A 21232-nucleotide genomic window follows, 5' to 3' on the forward strand; every position below is an offset into this window, starting at 1 on the left:
TGTGTATTTTGTTTAGACTAAGTGTAACCTCTTTAAAACCACATTTAGAATAAGTTTAGTTCTTGTTCCTTACAAGCATTTAAAAGTATCTCTACTTACTCGTTAGAGTGTATTTTCCTAAGTCTTTCAATTAGACCTTAGGTATTATAGTGCCTGATTTATTCTTCATTAATATATAAGTGTTTAAGAACTTCAAATCCCAAGTCTTATATCAGAAGATTTTTAACATAAGTACAGTCTAGAAGTTTCAGCCAGTTTACTCTTGAAAAGATGTTAAAGGAAGGCAAGATTATAATTTCTTATTTTAACAAAAGGAAATATCTTTGCCAAAAGTAAAACTGCTACATTAACGTTTTAGATAATTTTACATTAAAAAAGGAATCACAGAATTATTTCATATTCTTTGTTTAATTTTACTTTTCTGGTCACACACTACTAGAGAGATACTAAAATACGAAAAGTTAGTTCTTCTTCAGTAGAGCAGAACAAAGAATTGTATTGAACAATATTCCTCAGGAGTGATCATTCCAAAAACATGATTTTGAGACCACTTTTACATTTATATTTAAGTTTGGGTTATGGTTAATGATCAGGCACTTTTACATCCTAAAAGAAATATATTTTGCATTTTTTGTAAAAGACCTAGTTCTTAAAACATAGTTTAAATAGTACTTTAAAAAACATACAATACAGTGTAAACAAACTATTAAAAATTGGTTTTGTTGAAAGAAATATGTAATTTTCCAATATAGGAAAAAATAAAAAATACTACTTCCAGTTCAGTTCATTCAGTTGTGTCCTACTCTTTGTGACCCCATGGACTGCAGCACGCCAGGCTTCCTTGTCCATCACCAACTCCTGGAGTTCACTCAAACTCACGTCCATCGAGTCGGTGATGCCATCCAACCATCTCATCCTCTGTCATCCCCTTCTCATCCTGCCTTCAATTCCCAGCATCAGAGTCTTTTCCAATGAGTCAGTTCTTCACATCAGGCCGAAGTACTGGAGCTTCAGCTTTAGCATCAGTCCTTCCAATGAATATTCAGGACTGATTTCCTTTAGTGTTGACTGGTTGGATCTCCTTGCAGTCCAAGGGACTCTCAAGAGTCTTCTCCAACACCACAGTTCAAAAGCATCAATGCTTTGGCACTCAGCTTTCTTTATTTCAACTCTCACATCCATACATGACTACTGGAAAAACCATACCTTTGACTAGACGGACCTTTGTTGGCAAAGTAGTGTCTCTGATTTATAATGTGCTGTCTAGGTTGGTCATAGCTTTTCTTCCATGGAACAAGCATCTTTTAATTTCATGGCTGCAGTCACCATCTGCAGTGATTTTGGATCCCAAGAAAATAAAGTCTCTCAATGTTTCCATTGTTTCCCCATCTATTTTCCGTGAAGTGATGGGACCAGGTGCCATGATCTTAGTTTTCTGAATGTTGAGTTTTAAGCCAACTCTTTCACTCTCATCAAGAGGCTCTTTAGTTCCTCTTCACTTTCTGCCATAAGGGTGGTATCATCTGTGTTTCTGAGGTCATTGGTACTTCTCCCGGTAAAGTAAATATACTGCTTTATTCAAATAAAATGCGAGTCTTGGAATTTTTCATTTGGTATTTTCTATAAGTAGTTTAATTCATTTTGTTTTATTGATATATTTAGCTCTTTTTTTGTTGTTGTTTACTTTTTATTGTGAAAATTTTAGACATACACAAGAGTAGAGGCTTACTGACCTTCACCCAACGTTATCCTTCACCCAGCTTTAAATAATGTTACCATTGCCTTTCTAGTTTCATCTCTTCTTCACCACTGTTTTTCCCCTGCAGTAAAGTAAGTCCCAAAGATTTTAAGTTACTAATAAATACTTCAGTATATATTTATAAGTATTTATAATACCAAATCACACTTAAGAAAAATAGTACTTTCTTAATATTGCATGACACTCAGTTTTTTCTTAGTCTTTAAAAATGTGTTTTTATAAATTTTGTTTGAATTTATAAACAGAGAACACCAGATGCAATGTGTAGACAATTTTCTGCACATTGCATTTGGTTAATATGTCTTTTATTCATTCTTAATTGAACAGTTTGGATTAACTTCAGTCATCCTTGCCACATCCTCATAAATCATTAACAGTTGGGGCTAAATACCCTATGATTCCCTGTTATTTAACTTTCGTGTATGACACCAGTTAAGAGTTCTACAATGAAGAAAAAAATAGGATAAAGCTTTGTTAGCATATAAATAAAAATAAACTTAATTTAAAAGTATATGACAAGCTAGTCAATAAAATACCTAGCATAAATGGTAATAGTGTAGGGAACCAGAAAGTTCATTCTGAGGGAATTTGATAGCTCTGACAGATTTACCCTTTAATTATAATTCTGAGATTATATTTCTGTCACTCTTTAATATTTGTATTTGATTCAAACTGATCCTCTTGGTTACTCCTACTTACTGGAATTTCATGGATTTTTTTATGCAGTAGTGTCATTTCAAGGAAACAGTTTGACTTTTTTTTTTTCCTGGTAAATAGATTGAGTCTAATGTTATTCTTCCCTTCCTCTCTGATCCCAACCCCTGTGTCTGCTTTCTCACTGTTAGTTTTTATGAGTTTAAGAATTCACAGATTGTCAGATTCTTGTTCCAGCTTTAACTACTGCTAGATAATTTAACTATTGCTAGATAATTAACTTTAACTATAGCTAAATAATTGCACTTACTGATCTGTTCTTGTCCCCAAAGTGAACTCATCATCTTTCCTCCAGAATATGGTTTCACTCTGGACTTCTCTATTAACATAAATAATAATAGTGAGTTGCCATTTATTGAGAATCTAGAGCTAGGCTCTTCATGTAGAGTTTCTGTAGTCTTCCTACCATCCCAGAAGTTAGATTTTATTACACTTTTTGGATGAGGGAATTGAGAATCAGAGATGTTATGTAGTTTGCCCAGGGTCACATAGCTGGTTAAAAGGCAGATTGAAATTCTGAGTCCTGTTCTGTAAAGCTGGAAAGTCTTAACTTCTAGCCATTGATACCTGTACTGCCCTAAAATGCATGGTTTTCATGCGTGTATATATTTTCTTACTAATAATATTAGAAAATCATAAGAATGAGACTCTATTATAAAAACAACTTCAATCACATCTCAAAGTAAATTTTTTTTCCTTAGAGCTTAGAACTCAAAAGTTCTTACGACTCCACATTTCTAAGAACCTTCACTCTTGGCACTTTATTCTTTTCCTTTATTCATTTTTATGCTATAGCCTTATCTGTTTCTGTTTTCTCTGTTTTTTGTAAAAGTACTATGACTTTCCAATAAGAGGTTTTCAGCAATTTTTAGCTTAGTTTTGCTCCACTGTTTCCAATATCACTTTATAAATAAGCAAATACATTTAATATTTTCCCAGAGTTTGAATGTATTTCCTTTAAACAATACTTCAAAAATGGTATGCTAATCATGTCTGTGAGGAATTTAACATTATTTTTTCCTTTGTGCTATGTATGTTATGAGTGAAATCTGAGTTAAACCTCAAAATGTATTGTTTCAAATTGTTGTAAGCTACGTTATAATTATTATGTGTTTTTCAGAGAGAAAAGGATGGGATATAATGGGAAAAAATGTAGCTAATATTTAGAAAACTTATGCATACAATTAAAATCCTTTTCTTGTGTAATCCATCAAAATTTGTAACAGAGCACCTTTAAAGATTGAAGTTGTTAGTTAGAATAGCTTTTACTGCAAAGTAATATTTACAACATTCTACTTAAATGGTTATATCATTCTTAACATCTGAAATTCCCTTTGATTTTTACTATATATGGTTTTATGTTACTCATTACAATCTTAAAGGAGATATTATACAAAGAAATAATAATTTACAGTTGATTTTTTTTCTTTTGAAGAATATATGTTAGTAAATAAAATGGGTGCATTTATAATTTTTTTCTCTGTTTAATCTATAGTTGTATTTCTACCCAATTTTATTAGTAAAAAAATCTTTAATTCTAAGTTATGTGTATTCTGTGACAGTAACAATGCGGTCTTGCCTTTGTGATTCATATGAAATGAATTTGACTTCTTAAATATGTTTCTGAAATTAGTTATCCTCTTAAAGAGTATCCAAAAGATAATCATTAAAACTCCCAAGTGTGAATTTTATGTTGAAAGTGCATAACTATCACTGTAATCAAATTCACAAACCTGTTCTATAGGAATGTTTTTCAGTGTCATTTCACAAACTGTGTGGTTTGTCTTTTTCACAGAACACTCCAATGACACCTTCACCAGCTGTTCAAGTTCAGAGCCAGCCTAACAGTTCTCAGCCTTCTCCGTTCAGTGCATCTAGTCAACATGGAGATCCAGTGAGAAAACCTGGGCACAACTTCATGTGTCTGTGGCAGTCTTGTAAAAAGTAAATGGCAATTTTATTTGATATACATAAATGCTCTTTTTTCTGGAATGTCTTTGTATTTAAATTTCTATTTATTTCATGAAAATTTTCTTTTGAAATCACTAACTTTTTAGCAAAAATATTTCATGTTGAAAGTAATATTTATGCAGATCCAGTGTTATCTAAAGAAATAGCTAAGAATTTTATGTTATATTTGACTATGAAAAGAAATATTTTTTTGAAAAGAAGTGTTTTAAAGTGTCTTGCAGTTAGTGGCAGCCATAGGATTTCTATATAACAGACACTTAAAGATATCTGTTAGGAAGAATGACTTGTCTTCAATTTAAGTTTGAGATGGACACACCATGAAAATTTTTAATGTTATATTATCTCACAGTTTAATAACTGATAAGTGGAATTGCATTTCTTAAACAAGGCTTTCTTAGACTTGAAGGAGAACTTGAGAATAATACTAAACTTGAGAGTAATACTGGTTAAACTAAAATCTCAGTTCCTTTAGCAGTAGTCAGCTAAGAATTGTGGCCTTGTCCCTTTTAGAGCTCTAAGACTAAGGTGCACATAATATCCTTCATTTTTTTTTTTTAGATATCAAGATTCCATTTTACTTTTCCTAAATGTAGCAGAAATTACTGTCCTATTAAAAATTATATTTCCTATTCATAATTTTTCTGATATAGACATATTTCATATATAGATTTGTTGTAAGATTGTGGCTTTCAGTGTAGCCTAGGGATTATTGATAATATGCAGAATTTCTTTGGACAGTGTATTCCAAACTTTAAATCTCAACCCGTTAGTGGGGTATGAAATCATTTTGGCAAGTCTACCAGGAGGGTTTTGCTTGTTTTTCTTTTCAATGAAAAAGTGAATAAAATATCTCAGATTCCATTATGTTGCTAGGGGTAAGTATTGTTTTCATTTATATATGTATATAAGTATGTGTATCTAGATCATAGTGTAAAATCTGTCAAAAGGGTTTTTTAAAATTAGTGCTTTAGGTTTCCTCTCATTATTTCTTTCATTTATTTAATTTGATAACTTTTTTAATGTTTATGTTGTAAGTTAATTTGCAACTTTTTTCACTGATGTCAAATTCTATACTTTTTTTTTTTTTTTTTTAAGATTTTTGTTTTTGTTTTTCATCGCAAAATAGTAGCTGATGGAGTAGGTACTCAGTTCATGCTATTTGTTCACTAAAACGTTTGGGAGTAGCTTCTTTAGATGAAGTGTTGAGAGTATTTCAACAAAAAAAATCACTGAAAGGGCTAATCAATCTAAATGCATGGCTGTTTCCCATCTTGTTAGTAAGATTGTTGTTACAAAATTTGAATGGTATACCTCGTCTTTTTAAGTCTTTTCAGAAAAATACTCAACAACACTTCTTAGACATGGTCAACTTTAAACTCAATTTTAGATATACTGCATTGATAATTAGTTGAATTGGATTCTGCAAATATTTATTGAGCACCCTCTAGAAGGGCTCATGTGTTAGGAGGTAGAGACATAAAGATCACTCTCAACTTTTAGGGAAGCACATGCAAAAAACAAATAAATGAGTTTAAATAAGTACTATAAAAAATAGTTCCTATGTTATAGCATTATTGGCAGTATAATGAACAGAATGTAATGCTGGGATGGTTAGAAATGTTTCATTATAGACATTACTTGTGAGTTGGTTCTTAAAGTATGAGTAGGAGTTTGTCATGCAAAAACAATTTCATTCATAATAGCAAGTGCAGGGAATTATAGAAGGAACTATTTATGCCCAGGGAACTGTGAGAAGCTTAGGATATCAAGAGCATAAGGACATGAGGAGAGTAAAGGCTTTTATTACGCTTGACCTTTCGTATCTTCAGGGCTTCCCAGGTGGCTCAGTGGTAAAGAATCTGCCTGCAATGCAGGGGATGCAAGTTCAATCCCTGGGTCAGGAAGATCCCCTGGAGTAGGTAATAGCAACCCACTCCAGTATTCTTGCCTGGGAAATTCCATGGACTGAGGAGCCTGGTGGGCTAATGTCCATAGGGTTGCAAAAAAGTTGAACATTGACTTAGCAACTAAACAACAACTTTATATCTGCACTTGAAAGTTCCATCAAACAGGAATTAGAAATATTCTCCCAAAATTCCAGAAAGTTCCAAAAAGCAAAACTTTGCCCACGTGATGGCAACTATTTACATAGCATTTACATTGTATTTACAGCTGTTTACATAGCATTTACATTGTATTAGGTATTATAAGTAGTCTAGAAATGATATAAAATAGACAGGAAGATATTCTTAAGTTATATGCAAATACTTCACCATTATATATAAAGGACTTAAGCATCTGCAGATCTGAGGGGAACCTGGAATCAATCTCCAATGGATACCAAGGGATGGCTGTTCATTTTTAGTTTAAATTCCAGGTGGAAAAATACATGTAGTAGCTATTGTCGCTAAATAATTATGCTCCGATTTCTTTAATATCTGATCAAAAATATTAATGAAGAATCTTCCTTGATTCATACAGATTTAGAACTAAAATTATATCTTTTACCGATAAATTATTGTGAAATGCACTACTCACCCTTACATCACGCATGTTAATAATTTCTTTATTAATCTGCAGGCATATATCTCTAAAAAATTAGGACACTACTCTTTAACCATAATTTATAACCCTGCAGAAAAATAACATTCAGTTCAGTTCAGTTAGGTCACTCAGTCATGTGCGACTCTTTGCGACCCCATGAACAACAGCACGCCAGGCCTCCCTGTCCACCAACTCCCGGAGTCCACGCAAACCCATGTCCATTGAGTCAGTGATGCTATCCAACCATCTCATCCTCTGTCGTCCCCTTCTCCTCCTGCCCTCAATCTTTCCCAGCATCAGGGTCTTTTCCAATAAGTCAGCTCTTCACATCAGGTGGCCAAAGTACTGGAGTTTCAGCTTCAACATCAGTCCTTCCAATGAACACCCAGGACTGATCTTCTTTAGGATGGACTGGTTGGATCTCCTTGCAGTCCAAGGGACTCTCAAAAGTCTTCTCCAACACCACAGTTCAAAAACATCAACTCTTCAGCGCTCTACTTCCTTTATAGTCCAACTGTCGCATCCATACATGACCACTGGAAAAACCATAGCCTTGACTAGACGGACCTTTGTTGGCAAAGTAATGTCTCTGCTTTTGAATATACTAACTAGGTTGGTCATAACTTTCCTTCCAAGTAGTAAGCGTCTTTTAATTTCATGGCTGCAGTCACCATCTGCAGTGATTTTGGAGCCCCCCAAAATAAAGTCTGACACTGTTTGCCCATCTATTTGCCATGAAGTGGTGGGACCAGATGCCATGATCTTAGTTTTCTGAACGTTGAGCTTTAAGCCAAATTTTCCACTCTCCTCTTTCACTTTCATCAAGAGGCTCTTTAGTTCTTCTTTGCTTTCTGCCATAAGGGTGTTGTCACCTGCATATCTGAGGTTATTGATATTTCTCCCGGAAATCTTGATTCCAGCTTGTGCTTCCTCCAGCCCAGCGTTTCTCATGATATAGGGTGACATGAAGTAGGGTGACAGTATACAGCCTTGACGTACTCCTTTCCCAATTTGGAACCAGTCTGTTGTCCCCTGTTCAGTTGTTCCATGTCCAGTTCTAACTGTTGCTTCCTGACCTGCATACATATTTCTCAGGAGGCAGGTCAGGTAGGCTGGTATTCCCATCTCTTTAAGAATTTTCCATAGTTTATTGTGATCTACATAAAGGCTTTGACATAATCAATAAAGCAGAAATAGATGTTTTTCTGGAAGTCGCTTGCTTTTTCCATGATCCAGTAGATGTTGGCAATTTGATCTCTGGTTCCTCTGCCTTTTCTAAAACTAGCTTGTACATCTGAAAGTTCACGCTTCATGTATTGCTGAAGCCTGGCTTGGGGAATTTTGAGCATTACTTTACTAGCGTGTGAGATTAGTGCAATTGTGCAGTAGTTTGAGCATTCTGGCATTGCCTTTCTTTGGGGTTGGAATGAAAACTGACTTTTTCCAGTCCTGTTGCCACTGCTGAGTTTTCTAAATTTTCTGGCATATTGAGTGCAGCACTTTCACAGCATCATCTTTCAGGATTTGAAATAGCTCACCTGGAATTCCATCACCTCCACTAGCTTTGTTCCTAGTGATTCTTTCTAAGGCCCACTTGACTTTACATTCCAGGATATCTGGCTCTAGGTGAGTGATCACACCATCGTGATATGAAGATCTTTTTTGTGCAGTTCTTCTGTGTCTTCTTGCCACCTCTTCTTAATATCTTCTGCTTCTGTTAGGTTCCTACCATTTCTGTCCTTTATCGAGCCCATCTGCATAAAATGTTCCCTTGGTTTCTCTGATTTTCTTGAAGAGATCTCTAGTCTTTCCCATTCTGTTGTTTTCCTCTATTTCTTTGCATTGATCGCTGAAGAAGGCTTTCTTATCTCTTCTTGCTATTCTTTGGAACTCTGCATTCAAATGGTATATCTTTCCTTTTGTCCTTTGCTTTTCTCTTCCCTTCTTTTCACAGCTATTTGTAAGGCCTCCTCAGACAGCCATTTTGCTTTTTTGCATTTCTTTTTCTTGGGGATGGTCTTGATTCCTGTCTCCTGTACAGGGTCACGAACCTCCATCCATAGTTCATCAGGCACTCTGTCTATAGATCTAATCCCTAAATCTATTTCTCACTTCCACTGTATAGTCATAAGGGATTTGATTTAGGTCACACCTGAATGGTCTAGAGGATTTCTCCACTTTCTTCAGTTTCAGTCTGAATTTGGCAATAAGGAGTTCATGATCTGAGCCACAGTCAGCTCCGGTCTTGTTTTTGCTGACTGTATAGAGCTTCTCCACCTTTGGCTGCAAAGAATATAATCAGTCTGATTTCAGTGTTGACCATCTGGTGATGTCCATTGCTTCAATTTTATGAGTTCTTCAAATAGGCAGTCAGTGTTTACATTTCTCCACTGTCTTCTGTTTTTTTGGAGTTTGAATTGGAATGCAAGATTCAAACATTGACTGAGGTTGAAAAGGCTGTTATGTCTTTTTTAATCTGTAGATAACCCTCCATCTCTCAATTTTTCTCCTCACAGTTCTTTGTTGATAAAAGCAGGTCATTTGTCCTGTAAAGCATCACAGTCTGATTTTGCTGCTATTGTGTAGCATGTTACTCTGACTTTGAATTTTCTGTATGTTAGTAATTGGGTCTAAGATTCCATTTTATTTTTATCAACAGCATTTTAGAAATGGCGTTGTGTACTCCATCAGGCAGTAGGCACTGTCTAGTGTCTCTTTTTGTGATGTGAACAGCCATCGAAAATTATGGCCTAGATACATTATTTTATTGTTATAAAATGTAACGTTTCCTTTTTATCAGTTGTCTGATTTCTCTGAGGAATAGTTTTTAGAGAAAAGGCCAGATTATTGAATATTTCTCTTATTTACCAATTTTCAAAATAATGAGTTGTTTACTAACTGTACAAAGGTGACTATGAGATGAGGTTTTTTTTTTTTTTTTTTTTTAAATTTGGTTTTTGATTTTAATTTGGTTTTTAATTTGGTTTTGGTTGTGAATGAACTTGTGAACATAAGCATATTTGAGATAACTTCAATCCATTGCAGATACTATATCCTTCTTAATGTTCAGATTGTCCCATCTTTGGCCAGTGAAGGCCTGTTCAAGCTGGATGTGATCTAATTTGTCTTTGATAACTTCCTTTCTCCCTGTTAGACGAAATGTTCTGGACTTAATTTGTGTATTTCCTGCCCCATATGGGGAATCAACTGTTTCTCCAAGGACAGTTCAGTTCAGTTCAGTCACTCAGTCTTGTCCAACTCTTTGTGACCTTATGAACCACATCACGCCGGGCCACCCTGTCCATCACCAACTCCCAGAGTCCACCCAAACCTATGTCCATTGAGTCGGTGATGCCATCCAACCATCTCATCCTCTGTTGTCCCCTTCTCCTCCTGCCCTCAATCTTTCCCAGAATCGGGGTCTTTTCAAATGAGTCAGCTCTTCGCATCAGGTAGCCAAAGTACTGTAGTTTCAGCTTCAACATCAGTCCTTCCAATGAACACCTAGAACTGATCTCCTTTAGGATGGACTGGTTGGATCTCCTTGCAGTCCAAGGGACTCTCAAGAGTCTTATCCAACACCACAGTTCAAAAGCATCAATTCTTCTGCACTCAGCTCTCTTTATAGTGTAACTCTCACATCCATACATGACCACTGGAAAAACCATAGCCAGGACATCTGATGTCTTTAAATGGGAAATGATATTTAATCTGGGCTTCAGGAAGTATCCATTGCTTTTACATTGGCTCTTGTTTCTAGGACTTTTCAGTGAAGAGACTAGAAAAACCATGGTTCAGAAAAACCATGTTTCATGTTCAGAACGACCTTCTCAACTTTTAGATCGTAAATTACACATTTTGTTGTCTTCTGCACTTTAATATTTTAACTTTTTGATCCATCAGTAATTTAGTTTCTGGGTAAAGTGAAGTATGATTGTTGTTTTCCAAATGACTAATATTTGACTAGTTCATTTTTCCCTTAGGTATTTGAATGGCCACCTTTGATATGTACTTAATTTCTATATGCTTTTTCTGTTTCTGAATTACTTGTTATCCCAATGGTCTCTGTCCTTATCATACTGTCATTTTCAATTTTGATGTTGCGTGGCAAGTTCCTCCTCCTAATTTCCCTTTTCAGTGTTTCACATTTTTTCAAGCACTTACCTTGTATCAGACACTGTGTTAATTTTCAAAATTAAAGTGATATATAAATCAGACTTGGTACCTACACAGATATTTATCCTGTTTTCAAATGAACTTTAGAATTTCCAGAGATTCCCCCAGGGAAGCATGTTGGGATTTTTATTTTAATTGCTTTTAATGAATGGCTATTTTTGTTTGTTTTTAGATAGTGAATATTTTTTCAATATTGGTTATTTTTTTCCTTAGAAGAAAAAAGTATCATTCCTTGGTATTATAGTCTTTTTCAACCCAGTATAGGGTTGAATATTTGTTCCCATAAATTCTACAACTTTTGTAATTTTATTGCTAGTCATAGTTTTTATTTCTTGTTATCCATAAATGATCTTAACTTCCACTATATTTTTAACTGGTGGTTGTTTTGTATATTTATGCCTTAGTTAGTCCTCTCACCCAATTATAATATCGAGTGTTTCCAGAACAGCTATATAATCAGTTCAGTTCAGTCGCTCAGTCTTGTCCGACTCTTTGTGACCCCATGAATCACAGCATGCCAGGCCTCCCTGTCCATCACCAACTCCCAGAGTTTACCCAAACTCAGGTCCATCGAGTCGGTGATTCCATCCAGCCATCTCATCCATTGTCTTCAGTATCCTATCATTTTGCCTTTTCATACTGTTCATGGGGTTCTCAAGGCAAGAATACTGAAGTGGTTTACCATTCCCTTCTCCTGTGGACCACATCCTGTCCGACCTCTCCAGCATAACCCGCCCGTCTTGGGTGGTCCCACACTGCATGGCTTAGTTTCATTGAGTTAGACAAGGCTGTGGTCCATGTGAGCTATATAATAGTAGTGGTAATATTTATCTTATTTCTTCAAAAAAATTCATAGACTTTTAAAATATTTTATTTTTAATTGAAGGATTGTGTTGGTCATTCAGTCGTGTTTGACTCTTTGTGACCCTGTGGACTGTAGCTCACCAGGCTCCTCTGTCCATGGCATGCTCCAGGCAAGAATACTGGAGTGGAGAGCCATTCCCTTCTCCAGGGGATCTTCCAGGCCCAGCGATTAAACCCAGGTCTCCCACGCTGCAGACATATTCTTTGCTGTCTAGCCACTGGGGAAGCCCAATCGAAGGATGCTTGGTTTACAATATTGTGTTGGTTTCTGCCATATGGCAGCACGAATCAGCCATAGCTATACATATGTCCTCTCCCTCTGGAACCTCCCTCCCACCTCCCACCCCATCCCACCCCCTAGATTGTCACAGAGTCCGAGTTTGAGTTCCCTGAGTCATATAAGAAATTCCTACTGGCTATCTATTTTACATATGGTATTGTGTATGTTTCTGTGCAATTCTCTCCATTCGTCCCACCCTTTCCTTCCCCCTCTCCTTGTCCTTAAGTCTGTTCTTTATGTCTGCATCTTTATTACTGCCCTGAAAATAGATTTATCAATCCCATCTTTCTAGATTCCATTTAAATGTGTTAATGTACAATATTTGATTTTCTCTTTCTGACTAAACTTCACTCTGTATAATAGACAGGCTCTAGGTTCATCCCCTTCTTAGCACTGACTCAAACATGTTCCTTTTTATGGCCGAGCAATATTCTGGCCTGTGTGTGTGTGTGTGTGTGTGTGTGTGTACACGTATACCACAGCTTCCATGTCCTGCTGCTAAGTCGCTTCAGTCATGTCCGACTTTGTGTGACCCCATAGACAGAGCCCACCAGGCTCCCCTGTCCCTGGGATTCTCCAGGCAAGAACACTGGAGTTGGTTGCCATTTCCTTTTCCAATGCATGAAAGTGAAGTCGCTCAGTCGTGTCCGACTCTTAGCGACCCCATGGACTGCAGCCAACTAGGCTCCTTTGTCCATGTGATTTTCCAGGCAAAAGTACTGGAGTGGGGTGCCATTGCCTTCTCCCTCCATGTCCTAGCTATTGTAAATAGTGCTGCAGTGAAAACTGGGGTACATATGTCTTTTTCAGTTACACTTTTCTCAGGGTATATGCCAAATAGTGGGATTGTTGGGTCATATGATAGTTTTATTCCTAGTTTTTTTAAGGAATCTCCATCCTGAATAGACTGTTTTTTAAAGCAGTTCTAGGTTTATAGAAATGTTGAACCTATAGTGCAAGTTTTCTCATATACTTTCTCTTCCGTGCACAGTTTCCCCTAATATTAACATCTTGAATTAGTGTAGTATATATGTTATGATTGATGACTAGAACTAACTAAGTCCATAGTTTCCATTAAGATTCACTCTTTGTGTTATATACACTTCTCTGGATTTTGATCGTGCATATCATGGATCTACCATTATAGTGTCATACAGAATATTATTACCACTCTGAAAATCTTCTGTGCTTCACATATTCATTTCTCCTCACTGCCTCCCTTTCTAATCCCTGCTAAAATACTGATTTTTTTTTTTCACTATCTTTGTATAGTTTTGCCTTTTCCAGACTGTCATGTAATTGGAATCATACAATATGTAGCCTTCTCGGATTGACTTCTTTCACTTAGCAATAACTATTTAAGGTTCTTCCATGCCTTTTGTGTCTTGATCACTTATTTTTATTGCTGAATGATACTACATTTTATGGATGTACCAGTTTGCTTACTCATTCAACTATAGAAGGACATTTTGGTTACTTTTGGTTTTGGACAAGTATAAATAAAGCCACTATAAACATTTGTATGCAGGTTTTTGTGTGGACATACTTTGTCAAATAATTTGGGCAAATATTTAGGATTACATTTGCTCGATCGTATGGTAATACTATGTTTAACATTGTAAGACACTGTCAAACTGTTTTCCAAAGTGGCTGTGCCGTTTTGCATTCCACCAATAATGAATGAGAGTTCTGTTGTTCCATATCCTCACCAGCATTTGATACGGTCAGCTTTTTCAATTTTAGCCATTCTATATCTCATTTTAATTTGTATTACCTTAATGACAAAAAATGTTGAGTATTTATGCTTATTTGCAATTTGTATATTCTTTTTGGTGGGGTGCCTGTTTAGATTTTTAATTCATTTTTTAATTGGGCTGTTCACCAAGTTTTTAGTAATCCATTGGTATTAAACTTTGTCAGATGCTTTTTCTATATCTGTTGATATAATTATACAATTTTTCTTCCTTAGGCTTTTGGTGTGGTAGATTAAATTAATTAAATTTTGAATATTGAACCAGCCTGTCATACCTGGAATAAATAAATATTTTTTTTCCAGCTTTCCTTAAGATACTTATTCAGGGCTTCCCTTGCGGCTCAGCTGGTAAAGAATCCACCTGCAATGCGGGAGACCTGGCTTCGATCCCTGGGTTGGGAAGTTTCCCTGGAGAACGGAAAGACTACCTACTCCAGTATTCTTGCCTGGAGAATTCCATGGACTATATAGTCCATGGGGTTCCAAAGAGTCGGACTTGACGTAGTGACTTTCACTTTCACTCACAGTTGGCCTCAATGGCTTAGCGAAGGAGTAAAGCAGGGTGGGGGCCACACTGACAGAGTGAACCATTCGTGTCATTCATTTTTGATTAGTATATAGTTCTTTTTATACATCGCTTGCTTTGATTTGTGATTGTTTTTCACATCTGTGTTCATGAGAGATACTAGTCTGTAGTTTTTCTATCTTTGTTTGATTTTACTACTACAGTAATCCTAGCCTTATAGAATGATTTAGGAAATATTCACTCCACTTCCATTTTCTTTAGGGATCCTAGAAAATTGGTATCATTTCTACCTTAAATGTTTGGTAGAATTCACCAGTGAAAGCATCTAGGTCTAGTGCTTTTTTTTGTCTTTGGAAGGTTATTAATTCAGTTTCTTTCAGATTATTTGCTAATCCTTGTGGAGTTTTGGCAGATAATGTCTTTTTTGTTCCACTTCATCTAAGTATCAAATTTGTGGCATAAAATTATTTATAATATTCCTTTATTATGCTTTTTATCAGGAGTCCTCAACCTCAGAGCCAAAGACTGGTACTGGTCTGTGGCCTGTTAAGAACCAAGCCACACAGGCCGCACAGTAGGTGGCAAGTGACAGGCCAGCACATGAAGCTTCATCTGTGTTTACAGCTGCTCCCATCGCTTGCCTTACTGCCTGAGTTCCACTTCCTGTTCATCGAGTTCAATAAATGTAATTTGCTTGAATAATCTCAATACCTTCCCCAGTTCCTGGAAAAATTGTCTTCCACTGAACTAGTCTCTAGTGCCAAAAAGGTTGGGGACCGCTGCTTTTAATACCTGTGGGCTCAGTAGCTATAGCCCCGCAGCCCCCTTATATCTGGTATTAATAATCTGTATTTTCTTTGACTTATTTTCTTGCTTAAGCTGGCTAGGGGTTTATCTTTTTCAGCTTTTGGTTTTGTTGATTTTCTTTCTTGATTGTCCGTTTTCCTTTAATTGATTTTTGCTCTGATTTTTATGCTTTTCTTTTGTTTGCTTTGAGTTTACATTGCTCTTCTTTTTCTAGTTTCCTAAGATGGAAGTTTAGATTATTGATTTTAGATGGTCTTTTCTAATACATACATTTAATGCTATAACTTTTCTCTGTATACTGTATTAGCTGTAGCCCACAAATTTAGATAAGTTGTATTTTCATTTTCAATTAGTTAGAATGTTTTAGAAGTTTGTTGTTTGATCTCCAGATATTTTGAGACATTTCAGCTCTCTGTTAGTGGTTTCTAGTTTAATTCCATTGAGATCTTAAAGCTCATTTTATGTTATTTGTATTATTTTAAATTTGTTAAGGTATGTTTTATATGGTCTATTTTGGTGAATGTTCCTTTAAGCATGAGAAAAAAAAAATTTCTGCTATTATTGAATGAAGTCTTATATAAATGTCAATTAAATCCAATTGATTGATGGTGCAGTGTAGTTCAACTATATCATTACTGATATTCTGCCTGCTTGAATTACCAGTTACAAGTAGAGGTGTGCTGAAGTCTCCAAATACAATGGTGAATTTTTCTATTTCTCCTTGCAGTTCTATCAGATTGTGCCTCATATTTTGATGCCTTGTTTTAGAATTATATACCTTAAGAATTGTCTTTGTGAAGAATTGACATGTTTATCATTATGTAATAATGTCCCTCATAGTATCCTTGCTTTCAGGTCTGTTTTTATGAAATTAATGTAAATAATCCAGTTTTCTTTTGATTAGTGTTAGCATGGCACCCCACTCCAGTACTCGTGCCTGGAAAATCCCATGGACGGAGGAGCCTGGTGGGCTGCAGTCCATGGGGTCACTGAGGGTCGGACACGACTGAGCAACTTCACTTTCACTTTTCACTTTCATGCACTGGAGAAGGAAATGGCAACCCACTCCAGTGTTCTTGCCTGGAGCATCCCAGGGACGGGGGAGCCTGGTGGGCTGCCGTCTGTGGGGTCGCACAGAGTCGGACATGACTGAAGTGACTTAGCAGCAGCATGGTATATATTTCTCCTTCACTTTACTTTTAGTCTGTGCTTTTTCATTTAACCACACATTGTTTTATATTTACTTTGCCAGTCTTTGTCTCTTAATTAGTATATTTAGACCAGTCATATTTAAAATGATTATTGATACAATTGTATTAATGTCTATCATATTTGTAAATGTTTTCTGTTTATTCCACTGTTTGTGTTTCTTTTGTCCATGTTATTCCTCTTTTCTTTTAATTGAGTACTTTATATGGTTCCATTTTCTTCTCTCTCTTAGTATAATTGCTTCTTTGAAAATTTTTTATGGTTTTCCTAGAGTTTGAAATATATATTTATAGGTATTCTAAGTGCACTTTCCAACAATATATGGCTTCCTGGATATTTTAGGTACCTTGTACCAGAGTATTCGTCTTTCCTAGTGTCCCTTATGCCATTGTTGTCCTTCATTTTACTTATCCAGAAGTTATAATTGCCAAATACATTGTTGCTTTATCAATATTTTGAACAATCATTAGTCTGTTAGATCAGTCGATAGAAATATGAAATATTTTATCTCCATTTGTTCCTTCTCTAACACCCTTCCTCTCTTTATATAGATCTTAGTTATTTTTACCTCTACCATTTTCTCTGTCTCTGCTGCTGCTAAGTCACTTCAGTCGTGTCCAACTCTGTGTGACCCCATAGACGGCAGCCCACTAGGCTCCTCTGTCCCTGGGATTCTCCAGGCAAGAATACTGGAGTGGGTTGCCATTTCCTTCTCCAATGCATGAAAGTGAAAAGTGAAAATGAAGTCGCTCAGTCATCCCCGACTCTTAGCGACACCAAGGACTGCAGCCTATCAGGTTCCTCCATCCATGGGATTTTCCAGGCAAGAGTACTGGAGCGGGGTGCCATTGCCTTCTCTGACTTTGTCTGTCTCTAAAGAACTTCTTTTAACATTTCTTGTAGTCAGGTGTACTGTGCAAACGCACTCAGTTTTTGTTTATCCAAGAAAGTCTTTATTTCTCCTTCACTTTTCAAAGACAATTTTGTGTACACAAAATTCTAGGTTGATGAATCTTTTTCTTTCAACATTTTATAGAAAGTTTTCACGCTGTTCTTTTTCTTTGCATAGTTTTCTCAAGAAGCATCCAGGATAATCTTATCCTTGTTCTCTTAGTAAGGATTTTTTCTCTCTGGCTTCTTTCAAGATTTTTTTGTCCTTGGATTTTAGCAGTTTGAATAAGATATGCTTAGGTGTAGATTTTTTTTACATTTAGCCTATCTGATGTTCTGTGAGTTTCCTAGATCTGTGGTTTGATGTGTTGTTAATTTTAGAAAATTCTCAGCCATTCTTACTTCAAGTATTTCTTGTTTTTTTTCTCTTTCCTCTCCTTCTGCTATTCCCAATATACGTATGTTATACCTTTTGTAATTGTCTCCCAGTTCTTGGACATTCTGTTTCTCTTTTTTTCAATTCTTCTTTTCTCTTTCTTCTTCAGTTTGGGACATTTCTGTTGACATATATTCAAGCTCATCAGTTCTTTCGCCATGTCTAGTCTACTGATGATTTTCATCAAAGGCATCCTTTGTTTCAGCTGTTTTTTTTTTTTTTTTAATTTTATTTCTAGCATTTCCTTTTGATTCTTAATATCTCCATTTCTCTGCTTACATTACTCATCTCTTCTTACATGGTACAACTTTTTTGATTAGCATCTTAACCTATTAATCATAATCATTTAAAATTCCCAGGGTGATAATTCTAGGAATTATCTCTGCCATGCCAATTAATCTCTGCCATGCCTGAGTCTGGTTCTGATGCTTGTATTATATTTTCAGTCTGTAGTTTAATTTTGCTTTAACACATACCATGCCTTTTTGTTGAATGTTGGATGTGTATCACTTAATAGGAACTGAGATAAATAGACTTTCGGTGTGAGTTTTGTGTTTGTTTAGCAAGGAGTTATGCTTTGTTAATGCTTGTTGTTATGTTTGGGTTTCCTTAGATATTCCTTTTAAAGTAGAGTCTGTATCTGACAGCTCTCTCAGTTGTAATCCACAGTTCTGTTGGAACACTGTTTATGATAGCATACTAGGGAGGGGAAACGTTCTATACTCTCACGATTAAATTTTACCTTTTTGAAAGGTGGATTTGAGTCTCTGGAGCTATGACTTTGAGAAGAGTTTCATAGCCATTGTTTTTATCCCCTTATATGAGACAGGGAATCTGAAGGGGCTCAGATTATCTGTTTGCTTTTCCCCTAGGTCAGATAAGGCTCTGATAATTTTTCTTGAGAGCAGGCCTTTTTTTTTTTTTAAACTTTACAATATTGTATTGGTTTTGCCAAATATCGAAATGAATCCACCACAGGTATACACGTGTTCCCCATCCTGAACCCTCCTCCCTCCTCCCTCCCCATACCTTCCCTCTGGGTTGTCCCAGTGCACCAGCCCCAAGCATCCAGTATTGTGCATCAAACCTGGACTGGCGACTCGTTTCATACATGATAGTATACATGTTTCAATGCCATTCTCCCAAATCTCCCCACCCTCTCCCTCTCCCACAGAGTCCATAAGACTGTTCTATACATCAGTGTCTCTTTTGCTGTCTTGTACACAGGGTTATTGTTACCATCTTTCTAAATTCCATATATATGTGTTAGTATACTGTATTGGTGTTTTTCTTTCTGGCTTACTTCACTCTGTATAATAGGCTCCAGTTTCATCCACCTCATTAGAACTGATTCAAATGTATTCTTTTTAATGGCTGAGTAATACTCCATTGTGTATATGTACCATAGCTTTCTTATCCATTCATCTGCTGATGGACATCTAGATTGCTTCCATGTCCTGCCTATTATGAACAGTGCTGCGATGAACATTGGGGTACACATGTCTCTTTCCCTTCTGGTTTCCTCAGTGTGTATGCCCAGCAGTGGGATTGCTGGATCATAAGGCAGTTCTATTTCCAGTTTTTTAAGGAATCTCCACACTGTTCTCCATAGTGGCTGTACTAGTTTGCATTCCCACCAACAGTGTAAGAGGGTTCCCTTTTCTCCACACCCTCTCTAGCATTTATTGCTTGTAGACTTTTGGATCGCAGCCATTCTGACTGGAGTGAAATGGTACCTCATAGTGGTTTTGATTTGCATTTCTCTGATAATGAGTGATGTTGAGCATCTTTTCATGTGTTTGTTAGCCATCTGTATGTCTTCTTTGGAGAAATATAGATCAATGGAACAAAATAGAAAGCCCAGAGATAAATCCACGCACATATGGACACCTTATCTTTGACAAAGGAGGCAAGGATATACAATGGATTAAAGACAATCTCTTTAACAAGTGGTGCTGGGAAAACTGGTCAACCACTTGTAAAAGAATGAAACTAGAACACTTTCTAACACCAGATCTAAACATAAGACCAGAAACTATAAAACTCCTAGAGGAGGACATAAGCAAAACACTCTCCGACATACATCACAGTAGGATCCTCTATGACCCACCTCTCAGAATATTGGAAATAAAAGCAAAAATAAATAAATGGGACCTAATTAAACTTAAAAGCTTCTGCACAACAAAGGAAACTATTAGCAAGGTGAAAAGACAGCCTTCAGAATGGGAGAAGATAATAGCAAATGAAGCAACTGACAAACAACTAATCTCAAAAATATACAAGCAACTCCTACACCTCAATTCCAGAAAAATAAATGACCCAGTCAAAAAATGGGCCAAAGAGCAGGCCCTAATTAAGGAGAAAAGAACACCCCGGGCATATTTTAAAATGTTACTTTCTCCCTCTACCTGTTGTAAGTATTAGGGAGTTTTTTTTCCAGTCTACCAGGAGACCCTGCTAGGGTTCCTAGATATAAAACTCACAAAAGTGTGGGCTTTCCCCAGAGATTGGCCCTTCAGGATTTTTTACCTTTCAGGATAGTCCATACTGGGTCTCCATCAATTCACGGTTTCTGCTTCAGTATTCCTCTCAGTTACTGATTTAAGCAATTATTTCTGTTTCTTTATATTTAGCAGTCTACTTAGTTTTCAGGGAAACAGTTTGCCTTGTGACCTCAGTTCTCTGATGATTTTAAATGTTGTTAATTTTCATTTTGTTCCACAGTTTTTCTTGTTCTGAGGATTGGGAGTGACAACTTCCAGGCTCTTTATATGTCTGAACAGAAACTAGAAGTCCTTATTCTTATCTTTATTCTTTTAATATATTGTCAGCATGATGTTAACGTCAGTTTATAATTGAAATATATAATGTATCGTTATAGTTTGTCTTTGATCTCTTGTTTGTTTTTACCTTGCTTTGTTCTTTCAAACACGGAGTACCAAAGACTACTTGAAGATGGTACCTGAAACCAACAAGTTATATACCATGAGACCAATTTGCAAATTGTATTGAAGTCCTTTTCAGTGTTCCTTAAAATATTTGGTAAAAGAATTTCTTGGGGTTAAAAATCTAGCCTGTAGCTTATTAAATAAACTTTGTTCTTTGAGAGTTGTGTACACAATAAGGAGAATTATGTACAAATGCTAATCTCAAACCTAGTATTCTTTCAGAATTTTCTGATATTTAAAGAAAAAAATCATAGTATAATGGATGGTGTGTATAAAAGTGTAATGCCTCAGTTTTTACCTAGTAATGAATGTGTACAAATTACCCAAGTAAACAATCATGTGTTCTAGGATAGT

The 21232-nt window shown here is 36.1% G+C and overlaps 1 protein-coding gene across 1 annotated transcript in view; it reads left to right on the forward strand.

Annotated features, from left to right (window-relative positions):
- The window catches only part of ARID2 (AT-rich interaction domain 2), a 205796-nt gene that overhangs the window by 154188 nt on the left and 30376 nt on the right, over positions 1–21232 (forward strand). Inside the window, exon 16 of the mRNA XM_055581583.1 lies at positions 4269–4417. Within this exon, the coding sequence (XP_055437558.1) occupies positions 4269–4417 (149 nt within the window). The remainder of the gene's footprint in view (positions 1–4268; positions 4418–21232) is intronic.

The sequence above is a fragment of the Bubalus kerabau genome, chromosome 1, assembly GCF_029407905.1.
Source record: "Bubalus kerabau isolate K-KA32 ecotype Philippines breed swamp buffalo chromosome 1, PCC_UOA_SB_1v2, whole genome shotgun sequence".
NCBI classification, from domain to species: Eukaryota; Metazoa; Chordata; class Mammalia; order Artiodactyla; family Bovidae; genus Bubalus; species Bubalus kerabau.